Below are 14,142 nucleotides of genomic sequence, written 5' to 3' on the forward strand. Positions count from 1 at the left end.
AAGGAGAACTGAGTATTAAATTGAAGAGAGGTGAAGATTAAATTGAAGAGAATTGTGTTAATGTCCTGGATCATGCCGAAGAGAGGTAAAGATTAGAGAGAGAAATCTATGTTACTGTCTGTTCCTAGGGCAAAAGATAAAGAACTGAGAATAAATTGATTGTTGATTCGATTGTTGGTTATTCAATCGGCCGTACTCATTCAAATATACAATGGGAAGGTCTAGACCCGTTCCTATGTGTTCTCCAATAGCTCCCGCGAGATTAGAGAAATAAACACGCAAGGAGATAGGAGTTTATTCGTCTGATCTGATCTATTCGTGGACCGTCCGGTCCTCAGAGTCAGACCGTCCGACCGTGTCCAGTGCCACAAATAGTGCTCAACAGAACACTTTTCTTTTTTTAAGGCAACTAACCGAAATTGCTTTGCCTGTACAAACTCTCCACTAAACAAGTAAGCACTTCCTTTGAAAACTGTCACCAGTATACTTATGCACCCACGTCAAAATCAAAATCTGAAGAAACAGGTGTCTGCCCCTCATGAGATCCCCAGCCAAGTGAACATGCTCACTTGCTGCATAATCAGGTGACTCGTTCCTACCCCAATCATGTTTGCCCACTCAACAGAGAAGAAGAAAAAAAGTAGGATGGTGAGTTGGGGTAACGGACTTTAGGTTTTATGCTATAAAATTTAAGAATCAAATAAATTAGGATCAGACTCTATTTCTATTATTTTTTAACTAAAATTTATTAAGTGTCCTAATTTATTGTGAAGAAACATGTGTATCGTGATCTATTATCATTCCTAGTTAGGCCATAGCATAGTCCAAAAATGTCACGGAAGAGCTGCCTTGAATCGATGTGGAAAAATTGCTAGGATTTGGAAGATTGGTTTATGCGAATATAGCATTGTGATATCTCTGTCACTCTGTGGTGCAAGGGTGAAAAGCTGTGAGAAGAAAAAAAATATATGGAGGGGGTGAAATGATGGTTTGATTGGCTTTGACGGAGACTGCTTGACGGTGAGAGAAGTGGTGATTGCAAGGTTTGTGGCCGAGGTGAACCATGAGATGAGAAGAGGTCAGGACAGACCCAAGGTATGCCAGATTTATCCAGAATTCTAGATCAAGATTCGACCTATATCCATAGCATTCACGTTTAAATATATCAAGGGCATGTTTAGTTCTCGACTAACTGTACTAGGCTTAGAGGTGAGGTGTTTAGTTCTCGACTAACTAACTGTCTAGAGGTGAGGTAATGGGCTCTAATTTTATATTATTATAAAATGGAAGAATCGAATCAAATTTGAACCTTAGTCAAACTAAAATTAATTAAAGTTCCTAACTCATTATGAAGAAGCATTTAGATCGTGATTCATTACCACTATTCATAACTTGTCTAAGGTTAGTCGACCAAATTAAAGAACTAACCTTAGATAAAAACAAATTAGGAACCAAACAAGCCCTAAATCTCTCTACTACCATCATATCCCGAAAATGATTAGGACGAAGAGACGGTTTAGGCAGTTCGTAACCGTACATACTCATCTCCGGAAGTGCATAGCATCAGTACACAGACAGTCCCAGTCATCCGAAGACGACTTTAGAACGTGGAGACACCACAAGACGTCAACATGTTTTACTCATCATTCCAGCACGGGCACGGCAGCGCCCACCTAGCACTGCCGATTCTCGCTAATGCTCGCTATCTACCCTTGAGCTCTTCTTCGAACACGCGCATTTTCTCCTGAATCGGGGCCATAAAGGACTTGAGATCCTTGCAGATCCGTGCCTTGTCGTCGGATGCGAGGCCCTTGTCGTCACTGAACCTTACTTGCACCTGAAACCAGTGGTGGCACATGACAAAATTCGCCATGGATGTTATGCCATCCAGCATTATGTTGGAAACAGTGGTGGTACATGATAGTGTGGCAGCTTTACCTCCAGGTCATCGATCTCACCGAACGAGAACTCGGGAATGTCTAAGTGTCCTTTGATCTTCTTGTTTTCTTCTTTAACTAACCATTCACCTGGTAAGCGCTACCGTTAGTTACGCTGCAGTAATAGCAATAAAAAGGGCTTTAAGGAGACGGTGTTTGAGTGAGTGACATGATGTGTGGTGATGTCTACCTTTAAATCTCAAGCTTAGTTCGTAGTTATATCCTACTCTCTTCTTGTTGCGGACAGTGACCTGAAAGGCCTGCAAAGGAACCAATGGTTTATATTCAGAAGTTAAATTGTCACAGTACAGAACCACAGAGACACTTCAAAGAAACAAATGGCTTGCACAAGGCAAGGCACCCAAGCAGATTCCATCCACGGTAGTGTGTCACAAATACTGTAGTTACTCGGCTGTTATGTGCGAACATGCCTTGAAGAATTTTCAGTTCAAAACATTTTGTTCATTTGTTTAGTCGCATTGTTCTTTTTCAGACGATGCTCACAACTATTGACAGAACCTTACCAATATACTTCTAGGTTGCAGCAAACAAGGAGGCAGGTGCAATCAAGTTTTCTTCACTGGGCACAACTTCTTGAGTAGCCCAGGTGGAGGAATGGACACCGAGCTAAGCGAAGTGCATGTGAATTCTTCACTGGTTTTACACTGCCTGCTGCCTAATATCATTATTATATTTATTTATACACTTAAATCCAGCACAGGTTCCCAAAACATAGATCAATCTAGAGACTACTGTGTTATGCTGTAGTACGTGTCATTCAGCTGTCAGGTTAGAGTTAGACAAACAGTTTCATATTACATAAGGCTGATGTCAAGAGAAATCAATCGCATCATGTGTACAATGGCAAGGAAGCAAAACGAATAATCAGACTGTTTCTTTCAAGCACAAATTGATGATGGAATAATAGGATCGAATGGTTTTGTTAAAAATATACTTACATCGCCTGAGCACTTGGACACTTCATCAACGGATGCATTCCCTGTAGGGAACTTCAATGAACCTAGAGAGCCCAGCAAATCCTGTAGCACAAAGTAGCCAGCAAATGTCAGAGAATTTTTTACAAACAGAAACACCATTGTACTAGGAGTGTCATAAGCCAAGTATTTGTTGCCAACAACTGGTTAATAAAATATTCACCTTTATCCTACTATTAGCCCATGAGTTGAGGTTCTTTTCCTCCCAAGTTCCAGCCTGCAACGAGCCAACAAAGCATCAGGAGATTTTAGAGTAGGAAGAATATCCATAAATTTGAAGACATGTACAGGAAGATTCATTCTGTCCAAAGCTGCAAGATTCATAATAAATGATATGGTCATATGGATCAGCGTTTTGAGCAAAATTAAGCATAGACATTTAGTCACGGCTCCGGCGATACGAAGCTGTTCCTGTCATTTCTTCCTATCAACTTCAGAGAAGCAACAGCTTAACTTATCATATATTCATATTACAAGATAGGAGCAATGTCATAAGACCACTCATCGCGAACATAAATAAACCAATGTAGGGGTAAAATGAATTCATGTGGCGTTAAATCATTTAGAATAAAAAAGCTCGTACCAACTAGTTTAAACATATCAGACACTTTACCCATTAGTTCAGAGTTGCAAACATATACACCCTTCACATGCATTTCCCCTACTCATACACCTATCTATCGTCCTTTTTCTATCTCTCGCTTCCAGTTCCAGGGTAGTCAGGGTTATACACTTTTGCTTGGGAATCTAGTCTTGAATAAAAAATAATAATATTCCCCAGCCTGCACGCAGTCAGCCTGATTGTTTGTGGACTGAATCGAATCTTAATAAGCAGCAGGAACACTCATTGAACCAAGATAAGAAACATTTCTTGCAAAAGCAAGGGTGAATGCACCCAGGGTTCCACAAGAAGAGGATGGAGCGGGACATTAACACAGGAACATAATAAGAAACAATAAGTCCTGCGGCAATCGGCCAACCAAGCAACAAATTCATGGAAAATAAGCTCCATCGATTGGAATGCTTTTTCGCTGATGAGGCATTAAATGGGGGTAATTGCGAACAAATGGTGACTCTAAACTGTACAGTTGCATTTGTGCCAAGGTATCATATTTGGTTGCCGCTAGCCGTACTAATAATAATCGCAAAGGAAGTTGAAATACAGACCAGATCTAGCATTCGTCAGCTCCCCAATCAGACTCCACGCACGGACGAACACTGAGGACACAAGGGGCGTCACAAATTCGTGACCCTTTTAGTCGTCAAGCTTGTTACAATGCCACTAGTCAACTACTTACACGGTTCCTTCTCCAATCCAACAGGGATAGACGGAAAGGTGGAGATGATGGGATGAGACGAGATGAGGAGCGTGGCTCACCTGATTCCAGACGGACCCGAGGGGCGGCGGGTTCCCGTTCCCATTGGCGGCGGGGTCGAGCTTGCGCGGGACGGGGAGCGGCGCGGCGTCGCCGGTGGCTTCCCGCACCCAGTACCTGTACGACGACGCCTTCTCAGCCGGTGCCGCTGCCGCCGTCTCCTCCATCTCTACTCGTTCGCCGGCGCCGACGACGGACGGACTGACGGGTGTACGGATTGGTGCCGACGACGGCGCAGATCTCTCGGCGAGGCGCGGGAACGGGATGGGGCTCGACGCGTCGCTTGCACTCCAATTCTGACCGCTTTCCTGGGGGCTCGCTTCCTCTTTCTCCTTTTGGTGCCGTCAGGGTCAGCGCACACGCCCAGTGGCGTGCGGCGTGCCCACGTGTTCCAGATGCTTCGGGAACCTTCACGGCAGTTACACGCTCAACGGCTCAATGAACCTCGTGAACCTTCCAGGCTACGTGGAGACGGGCGTCCTTCAGTCACGTGGAAAACGAAAACGATCGTGAGACTTCAAAAATGTTTCTTTTCCAACCCTAAGATAAAAAATGCTACCTGAATGAAACAATTATAATTATCTCTTTTTTTTCTTTTCCATGTTCCAGCATAGCAAACTGGTAACGAATTTCCAGTCACACACAAGAGCCACAGTACATAGATGAAAAAGGAAAGGATGCAGACGCTTCAGAATCTGACGAAAGCATAACGTTTGCAATTCTAGAAAAATCCTACTGAAACGCTAGCAAAATCGAGTAGAACAACGTTGGGGGTCAAGCACTCCCTTTCAGATCAGATAACAACACGCTACATATATCCTTTGATCAGCTCTCCAGGCAGAAACCAGTAGCACTAAGCACACTGCTCAACTCAGATAGAACTAAACCATATCATCTCTGTTATTTTTCCTCTCTGTTACAACACAAAGATGATCTTGATGCCTTATTATAGACCAACCCAATAGGACCGGCCATTGCTGTTGTGGATCGGCGACGGGGTCGGCGTAGTCACAGCCCACTCGTACCACACCTGCAGCAGCAGCAACGGGGAAGATGAGGATGATATGGTAGAAATTCTAGTGTCCCGGAATGGACAGGTCATCACATATGCTTACCTTCGTGGGGGCACAGCACCGCCAGAAGTGCACTTCTATAGGAGACCCTTCGGGCACGTAGATGGGCTTTCTCAATGGGAAGAAGATCGGGAACCTGACAGTTTTCCGTCATGAAGATAACAGCTATTGACTGATGGCAAGATTTGAGAGATTGTATTGTCAGCTTTCGTAAACAAAATATCAGTACCAGCTGAACATGTTTGGTGTAGCGGTGTTTGGCTCGATTCCAAGATGAACATCCTTATAAAGAACAGAGTCAAAATAGCCAGCAAATCCTGCCAAAATGATGGGTGGGGTGGGGTGGGGGGGTACCAGCGTTAGTGAGGGCCAACTTCTGTATCTATCTATGGTACTAGTTTATATGAATAACAAAATCCAAACAATGGGTATGGTTGCATACCGTGCACAAGGCATGAACCCATGTCTGGCAGCATTTCAAATTGCAACTTGGTGTACCTTTGGTTGCTGGCATTTGGTGAGAAATTTGGATGGGTGAAAGTAAAAACCTACACAAGTAAAGGTGATAACCAAATTTCATGGCATAAATATATTTGATCAGAACCGATGAAGCACACACAGCATATCAGATCTCTCACCTGTTGTGGAGGTGCAAGTGTCGCTATGCGGTGTAGTTTCACAACATATGCCGTTTCAAAATGTGCAATATCTTTGTGTGCTTTGATCTGCGGAAATTAAGGCACTCAGGTTTCTATAGAAATGTCATGAGCTGTAACTGCGATTTGTAGACACTTACGTCGTCGTGCAATTTTGACGCTGTTATTGGTTGGATGAAGCTGGTGTATCTGCAAAGAAACATAAGCAGACAATCAAATGATATTTAAAATGTTTTTGGCATCAGGAATTGAGAAAATATATGTATAAGAAAAGGTCCAGTACGATGAAGGAATGGAAATCCCATCAGGCTTCAAGAATCGTTGAGCACCATCCAGACACTCCGGAGATAGTTCATTGTCCCCAAAGGACCCAAGCAATTCACTTACCTGAATCATGTAGGTATGTAAGAGTTTTTAACATCAACGGGTTGGAAAGGTTTAACATGACCATTTCCAAAAAAAAGAAATATCACCGTACCAAAATATCTGCCTTTTCAGGGGCATCCCAACACCGCATGTCACTAGAAATTACAGTAACCAGGCTTTCCCAACCCTCCAATTTGATCAAACTCTGTTTCAGCACCCAAAATTTATTAAATCAAAATTCAACAGTTATACAAGGCAACAGTAGATAGCAATACAAGTAAAATGATTGTATCAGCAATTATTGCATTGTTGAACTTTATTAGTTTAGTACCAGCCTAATGGACATGACTGAATAAAATAAGAGACAGAACAGCTACTCAATAACTTACATGAAGAGTAATAACAGCGTTAGGATTTTTTTCAACAGCATATACTTTTAACTTGCGACCAGTTTCTTCAGCAGCCTGCAATGTCAAAATCATTTAGCTCAATTGGAGAGAGAAATAAAAAATCGCTTGTGTTACAGTTGTACTATGTTTATCGAAGAGGGTGTTGCTCTTGTATCCTTATGACAGCTAATTAATCAATATCCTTTTTTTTTCTTTGAAGCTCATAAGCTTCAAGAGAAGTGATGCTAACCTGCAATGATGCTCGTACTAGAGGCCCTCGGCCTGCTCCCACAACCATCAGAACCTTTATTTGTTCAATAGTGAATAGATAATTAGACTCAAGGAAAAGAAACAGAAGCATGGAATGAACCCAATGAGACAAGTAGATTTATTTACAGGATGCAGGAAATTGAAAGGCGGGGAAAAAAGTCATTCAACTGGTCATGATCCAGAAACATACAGGAAAAACAACATTTGAATTTATTCTATCTCAGCAGAAAATAAAGCCCCTAATGTTATTTAAAGCCACACCATTACATCATCTCCTAAACTTTTCGCTGTCCTAAATTTTTACTGGAAGTATGGTTTACATGCACCAAATTTAGGAGGAAAAACACATCAAAGTTCAAGGCTTTACCGTCCTAGTTGTGGAGACTGCATCATCTGCAACCCTATCAACCAAGGCCTTAGCAACTGCTCTTCGATACTGCCCACATGATGTAATACAAATAATCAACAAACACCGGTGTTGGACTTAATAATGAGCAGACATGAAGTCACAGGGAAAAGAAAGGATAAGATTCTGGTCTTATAATATTTGTTTTCTTTTGCCAAACCAGGTTCATCAGCTCGCTCAAGTAAACTAATATTTCAAGAACAGACATATAATGTGATGCTCAAGGATTTCAAGTCGCCTGGTCGAACCCTGGGACCGACCAGTCGCGATTAGGCGACGACCAGGGCGATTAGTCGACCACTTAGGATTAGAGCAGCAGCAGCCATTAGTTCGGCACTGGCACCGACAGAGGAGGGAGGAGGGGCAACCGGCAGCGGAGGAGAAGGGGGAACCTTGAGATGATGAGCTACCTCGTCACTGGTGTTGGAGATGCCGGTGATCTAGAGCAGCAGCCGCCCGCCGGTGACCTGGAGTTCTGGACTAGAGCTATGGAACTGGAGCAGGCAGAGGAAGAGGGGCAACAGGCGGGCGGCGGCAGAGGGAAACGAGCAGAGGAGGGGCAGCTCAGGGCAGAGGAGGGGTAGCCAGCGTCGAGGTCTGGCCGGCAACCGACCAGTGAGGAGGCGACGGCGGCGCGAGGAACCAGGCGGCGGCAGGAGGCGGCGTGAAAGAACACCTGGAGAGTATGGCGGCTAGGTTAGAACAGGAGAGGAGAGGGTACTCTAAAGAACCCTACTATAAATGGGCCAAAAAAGGCCCAATAACTAAACCCTAGCCGGACGATCAAGTATCATTAGTCGGACGATTAATCGCCCTAATCAGCGATTAGTCGGACGACCAGGACGACCAGCAAATCTAGTCGAGTCGTCCAGCTAGTCGCGCTCTAATAGCCGACTTGAAATCATTAGTGATGCTTGAAATCGTGGTGGAAATTGTCAGAACCTATCAGGGCCCAATGGGGGGCAGCAAGGAGCGTAGGTCAAAGTATAAGAAGATTAGTTGAGATTATCTAAGAGATTAGTTGAGATTATCTAGGAAGGTTATCAGTTAGTAGTTTGTTGAGAGTTTTTAGGAGAGTTTTAAGGAGATAAGGATCTCTAGCTAGATAGGGGCGGCCAGCCAGCAGGCCGGCCTATTTATGTAATCAATGGATGAGAAATAAAGTAGTCAAGAGTTAGAAGGGAGAAATCCTCCTCTTGCTCGACTGTGAGCGGAGGCCCCCGGCAGGCCTCCCTAGCGCCCCCTAACCCTAGTTGTCGCCCTCTAACAATCTAGTATCGGAGAGCTTGGGTTTCGATCAGCAACCATAACAATCTGGTATCGGAGAGCTTGGGTTTCGATCTACACCGCATGGCTTCTGCTGCCAATTTTGTCACACCGTCGGCCCCAACACTGTCGACATCCACATGGGCAGTCACTGCGCCCACGGCACTGTCGTCGATGCAGCCATCACCATCTCCATGGGCGACGCCACTAGGGGAAGACACGGATCAGCCATCACCATTCTCCATCGATGGTGGATGTCAAGGACCTCCCGACCTAGGGTAGCTGGCCCCTGACTACGGAGTTCGTAGCCACGGTCCGTCGTCGCCGGTGAGATTTTTCCCCTCAGCCGTCGGCTTGTTTAGAGAGAGAGAGAGATTAGGAAATAATAATCTTGCTTCCTTTATTCCCTGCTGCCATGTGGCTTATAAATAGACCTATGGCTAACCAATTTCTCCTATAAACTCTCAACTAACTCCTATTTTCTTGGACTTATCTGCTGCCAACTAACTCTCCACAATTCTCTCATCTCAATCTTATTCTCTAGCCTTATCTTTATTTCTAAATCTATCCACTGGTTGTGGCCTCTCCTGTGCGTGTTTAGCGCGCTCTGCAGCGCGGCGTGCGTCACGGTGGCGCCTATATGTGCGCCCGCACATGACATCTCTCCCCCCCTCGAGACCCAGCTCGTCCTCGAGCTGAAAGTCTGGGTACTTGCTGCGGAATTCGTCGAGGTCTCCCCAGGAAGCAGACTCGACCGGTTCGCCCCTCCAGTGGACGAGAACTTGACGCACGCCTCGCGCCAAGCGTGCCTGAGTAACCTGCAGCGGTTCAGGGACCACGGCGTCGTTGTGGATGATTGGTAAGGCAGGCGGGGACGCTGGTGGAACGCCGACAAACTTCTTGAGGACACCCACGTGGAACACATCATGGAGGCGCGCCCCTGGCGGCAAGGCCAGGCGAACGGCGACGTCGTTGATGAGCTCAACGACGCGGTAGGGCCCCACAAAGCGAGGCTTGAGCTTGCCCGCGGTGGTCCTAGGCATTGAAGAAGCTGCCCGCTGCCGAAGACGAAGGAGGGCCCAATCCCCCGGCTGGTAGGAGACTTGACGGTGGTGCCGATCGTAGTAAAGCTTCTGGGTCGCCTGGGCCTGCTCTAGGCGGTACCGGACCTCCTCCAGGAAGGTCTCCCGAGCCTCCATGTCCCGGGCGACGGCTACCACCCTCGTCTCCCCCGGCTCATAAGAGCGGATGGAAGGTGGCTCTCGGCCATACACCACCCGAAACGGTGTGTCCCGAAGCGAAGTCTGGTACGCGGTGTTGTAGGTGTACTCAGCCCACGGCAACCAGCGCAGCCATTGGCGGGGGCGATCTCCAGTGAAGCAGTGCAGGTACATCACTATGACTCGGTTGGTGGCTTCCGTCTGGCCGTCCGACTGGGGATGAAAAGCGGATGTCATGTGAAGCTTAGTACCCATAAGCCTCATGAGCTCCTGCCAGAACATCGAGGTGAACACGGGGTCGCGGTCGGAGACGATGGACTGCGGAACGTCGTGGAGGCGCACAATGTCGGTGAAGAATGCCTGTGCCACCGTCTCTGCCGTGTACGGGTGCGCGAGTGGAATGAAGTGGCAGTACTTGCTGAAGCGGTCAACCACGGACAGGATCACCGTCTTCCCATTCACGCGGGGTAGCGCCTCCACAAAGTCCAGCGCGATGTCGGCCCAGACCGCCGAGGGCACGGGTAGAGGCAAGAGCAACCCTGCTGGATGGAGATGCTCGGACTTGTACCGCTGAAAAGTGGAGCACGCCCGCACAAATTCCTGCACCAAGCGTCGCATGTTGGGGAAATGGAAATCACGGCGGAGCCGGTGCAGTGTACGGTGGACGCCCTCATTCCCGTCGCCGTGGACGGCCTCCAAAATTTCTTGCAGTAGTGGAGAGGCGGGGGGAATGTATAGGCGCCTCTCGTAGGCGACCATGTCGTCGACGACCGACCAGGGCGCGGTGCGGGTGCCTCGGCGCACCTCGTCGTGGATGGCCACCAGTGCCAGATCGGTAGCCTGGGCGTGACGCAGGCGGCCGATGAAGTTAAGCGCGGCGTAGAAATGGCCAACACGGCGCCCTCCTCAGTGTCACGGCGGGAGAGGGCGTCGGCCACCGTGTTCGTGGAGCCTGACCGGTACTCGACGGAGAAGTCGAACCCCAGCAACTTGCCGACCCAATGGTGCTGCGGAATCGTGGCGAGGCGCTGGTCGAGCAAGTACTTGAGACTATAGTGGTCCGTCTTGACGGTGAAACGCCGAGAGGGCGTCGGCCATCGTGTTCGTGGAGCCTGACCGGTACTCGACGGAGAAGTCGAACCCCAGCAACTTGCCGACCCAATGGTGCTGCGAAATCGTGGCGAGGCGCTGGTCGAGCAAGTACTTGAGACTATAGTGGTCCGTCTTGACGGTGAAACGCCGCCCCCAAAGGTATGGCCGCCAGTGGCGAACGGCCTAGACCAGGCCGATGAGCTCCCGCTCATAAGCTGCGAGGGAGCAGTGACGTGGAGCCACCGACCGACTGAAGAAAGCGATGGGGTGGCCCTCCTAGACGAGCACCGCGCCGAAGCCGTACGTCGAAGCGTCGCACCCTACGACGAACTGCTTGGTGAAGTCAGGGAGCGACAGTACGGGTGCGGATGTCACGGCCTCCTTGAGAGTACTGAAGGCCGCCGCTGCGTCGTCGTTCCATCGGAACCCCTCCTTTTTCAGGAGAGCGGTGAGGGGGGCTGCGATGATGCCATAGTTGTGGACGAATTTCCTATAGTAGCCTGCGAGCCCGAGGAATCCACGCGCCGCCCTGGCCGAGCGCGGTTGCGGCCAATCACGGATGGCCTGCACCTTGGTCGGATCCATGGCCACGCCCGACGCCGAGATGGTGTGGCCGAGGTAGGCGACGGTGTCCACGCCAAAAGCGCACTTGGAACGCTTAACAAAGAGACGGTGCTGTCGGAGCACCGAGAGGACGACGCGGAGGTGGCGCAAGTGGTCCGCCCAGGATGAGCTGTAGATCAGAATGTCGTCAAAGAATACAAGCACAAACCGACGGAGGTAAGCGCGCAGCACGTCGTTCATGAGAGCTTGGAAGGTGGCCGACGCGTTGCAGAGTCCGAAAGGCATGACCAAAAATTCGAAGGTGTCATGCGTCCGGAATGCTGTCTTGTCGATGTCGGCCGGCCTCATGCGGACTTGGTGGTATCCAGATCGGAGGTCGAGCTTGGTGAAGAAGCTGGCGCCATGGAGCTCGTCCAGCTAGGGCTGGGCATTTAAACCCGAGAACCGAACCCGAACCCGAATAGACCGAATTGGTCGGTTTTTCGGGTTTCGGTTTTCGGGTTCGATCCACATATCGTATCTATTCGGTTATCGGGTTAGGGTTCGGTTTTTGTATCATGTAACCCGAATAAACCAAAAAAAACCGAACACAGATTGCTCACCAGCCAGCCCAATAGCTACTTGGCCCACTTAGCCAGCCACGGCCCAGTCTTTCCTTCCTCCCTCCGGTCCGCAGGCGCCCAACCGCCCAACCCTAGAGCTTCTGCACTGCTCGGCCGCCGCCTGCCGCAGCCCGCCGCCCCGCCGTCCGCCTGGACTCCACTGCTCGGTCGCCGCCCCGCCGTCCACTGCTCCCGGCGTCCTGCGTGGGCGCGGCTGGGCAAGCTCCATGGCGGACTGCTACTGCGTGGGCGGCATACTGCTCCTGCGTGAGCGAGCGGGCGTACTGCTACTGCGTGGGCGCGGCCGAGTCCCTTTCTGTCCGCGCCATGGAGCTTTCTGTCCAGCAGGCAGCAGCAGCTCCAGCTTTCACAGTGTCCCGGCGTCCTGCATGGGCGGCGTACTGCTACAATTTACATCACGAGCCAAGCTCCCAGCGTCCTGCGTGGGCGGCGTACTGCTACTGCTCCAGCTTTCCAAGCTCCAACTCCGGCGTCCGCTCCCAGCACCTGATTGTGTTATTCGGGTTCTATAGGAACCGAATAGACCGAACCGAATTTTTCGGTCTATTAGGGTTCGATTCCTGGAATTATGGGTTCGGCTTCGGTTCCTATTTTACAGAACCCGAATTTTGTAGAACCCGAATAACCCGAACCGAATTACCCATATTACCTGAATGCCCAGTCCTACGTCCAGCAGCTCGTCGACGACCGGGATGGGGAACGCATCCTTGATGGTATGGCGTTCAGCGCGCGGTAGTCGACGCAGAACCGCCACGAGCCGTCCGGTTTCTTAACCAAGAGCACCGGGGACGAAAACGCAGAGCTGTTGCGCCGAATGAGCCCCTGGTCCAGCATAGCTGTGCACTGACGCTCCAGTTCGTCCTTGTGCAGGGCGGGGTAGCGATACGGGCGTACTGCCACTGGCGGCACCCCCGGCACCAGGGTGATGTTGTGGTCCCAACTGCGTGGGGGAGGTAGGCCGCAAGGCTCACTGAAAACGTCGTTGAAGTCCGCCAAGAGCTCGTCGAGGAGCGTACTGGTGGCGGTGGTTGTGCTGACAGCAGCCGGTCGGCAGGCCGCGAGCCCCTGCCAGCAGAACCCCCTGCCCTGGAAGGTGAAGGAGATCGTGTGGTTGCTGAAATCCCACATGATCGGTCCCAGCGCTGCCAGCCATCGGGTGCCCAGGACCACGTCGTAGCCCGCCAAAGGCATGACGTATAGGTCAGCAGGGAAGCAGTGGCCGCCGATGTCCAGTGGTGCGCTGCGGATGACGCCCACACACGTGACGCGCTCCCCATTCGCGACCATGGCCGTGAGGCGTGGCCGGTGTTCGAGGGGCAGGCCCGTGCGTGCAGCCGCGGCTTCCGATATGAAGTTGTGGGTGCTGCCCGAATCCAGCATGGCGACGAGGGAGGTGGCCCCCAGCGTGACCTGCAGCTGCATCGTGTCAGTGAGCGCCACCACGCCCGCAAGAGCTTGGAGGGAGAATACCGGGGTCTCCTCAGTCCCGGCATCCTCGACAGCCTCATCTTCCTCCTCCTCAAGGCCCTCCAGTAAGAACAGTCGCTTACAGATGCAATTGTGGCCCCTTGTGAATTTGTCGTCACAATTGTAGCAGAGGCCAAGGCCAAGGCGCTCTTCTTGTTCTGCCTGCAAGAGGCGCTTGATGGTGCGGCCTTCGACGGTAATGGTCCCCGGCGCGGCCGGTTTGGCTCCTGGCGGCGCGGGTAGGGCCAGCCGGGCGGCAGGGGCCGGCAGTAGAGGACGCCCAGGAGCGCGCGCGGCCGGGGCGACGAATTGCTCGCGCAACTCGAATTGGCGCGCCAGACTCATGGCGGCGGCCAGCGTCTGAGGATTCTGGATCCTGACGTCGATGCTGAGTGGCGGCTGGAGTCCGCCGACGAAGAGTTGTACCCGTTGCGCCTCCTGG

General features: G+C 50.2%; 2 protein-coding genes across 4 annotated transcripts in view; both read right to left on the minus strand.

Moving 5' to 3' along the window:
• Nucleotides 1-1,415: 1,415 nt before the first annotated feature.
• Nucleotides 1,416-5,228, minus strand: LOC100277472 (uncharacterized). Of its 2 annotated transcripts, XM_035967925.1 has the most exons (7): nt 4,868-5,228; nt 4,311-4,788; nt 3,096-3,149; nt 2,897-2,977; nt 2,128-2,197; nt 1,939-2,027; nt 1,416-1,837 (listed from the first exon to the last, which is right to left on the minus strand). In XM_035967925.1, exons 2-7 carry the CDS (start codon nt 4,473-4,475, stop codon nt 1,703-1,705), a joined length of 594 nt encoding a protein of 197 aa, XP_035823818.1. In that variant the 5' UTR covers nt 4,476-4,788; nt 4,868-5,228; the 3' UTR covers nt 1,416-1,702. The 2 variants fall into 2 exon arrangements, with proteins under 2 accessions (XP_035823818.1, NP_001144493.2); NM_001151021.2 differs by lacking the exon at nt 4,868-5,228 and having other exon boundaries at nt 1,450-1,837; nt 4,311-4,685.
• The window catches only part of LOC100273548 (uncharacterized), a 29,607-nt gene continuing 20,320 nt past the window's right edge, over nt 4,856-14,142 (minus strand). Inside the window, exons 12-22 of one of the 2 annotated variants that reach the window (NM_001147966.1) lie at nt 7,430-7,498; nt 7,043-7,096; nt 6,793-6,867; nt 6,516-6,608; nt 6,321-6,424; nt 6,178-6,226; nt 6,020-6,106; nt 5,824-5,929; nt 5,611-5,698; nt 5,424-5,517; nt 4,856-5,338 (exon numbers count right to left, since the gene is read on the minus strand). In NM_001147966.1, the coding sequence (NP_001141438.1) occupies nt 5,255-5,338; nt 5,424-5,517; nt 5,611-5,698; nt 5,824-5,929; nt 6,020-6,106; nt 6,178-6,226; nt 6,321-6,424; nt 6,516-6,608; nt 6,793-6,867; nt 7,043-7,096; nt 7,430-7,498 (903 nt within the window). In that variant the 3' untranslated portion in view covers nt 4,856-5,254. The remainder of the gene's footprint in view (nt 5,339-5,423; nt 5,518-5,610; nt 5,699-5,823; nt 5,930-6,019; nt 6,107-6,177; nt 6,227-6,320; nt 6,425-6,515; nt 6,609-6,792; nt 6,868-7,042; nt 7,097-7,429; nt 7,499-14,142) is intronic. The other variant, XM_008683230.3, reaches the window with a different exon arrangement.

This window comes from Zea mays, chromosome 5, assembly GCF_902167145.1.
Source record: "Zea mays cultivar B73 chromosome 5, Zm-B73-REFERENCE-NAM-5.0, whole genome shotgun sequence".
NCBI classification, from domain to species: domain Eukaryota; kingdom Viridiplantae; phylum Streptophyta; class Magnoliopsida; order Poales; family Poaceae; genus Zea; species Zea mays.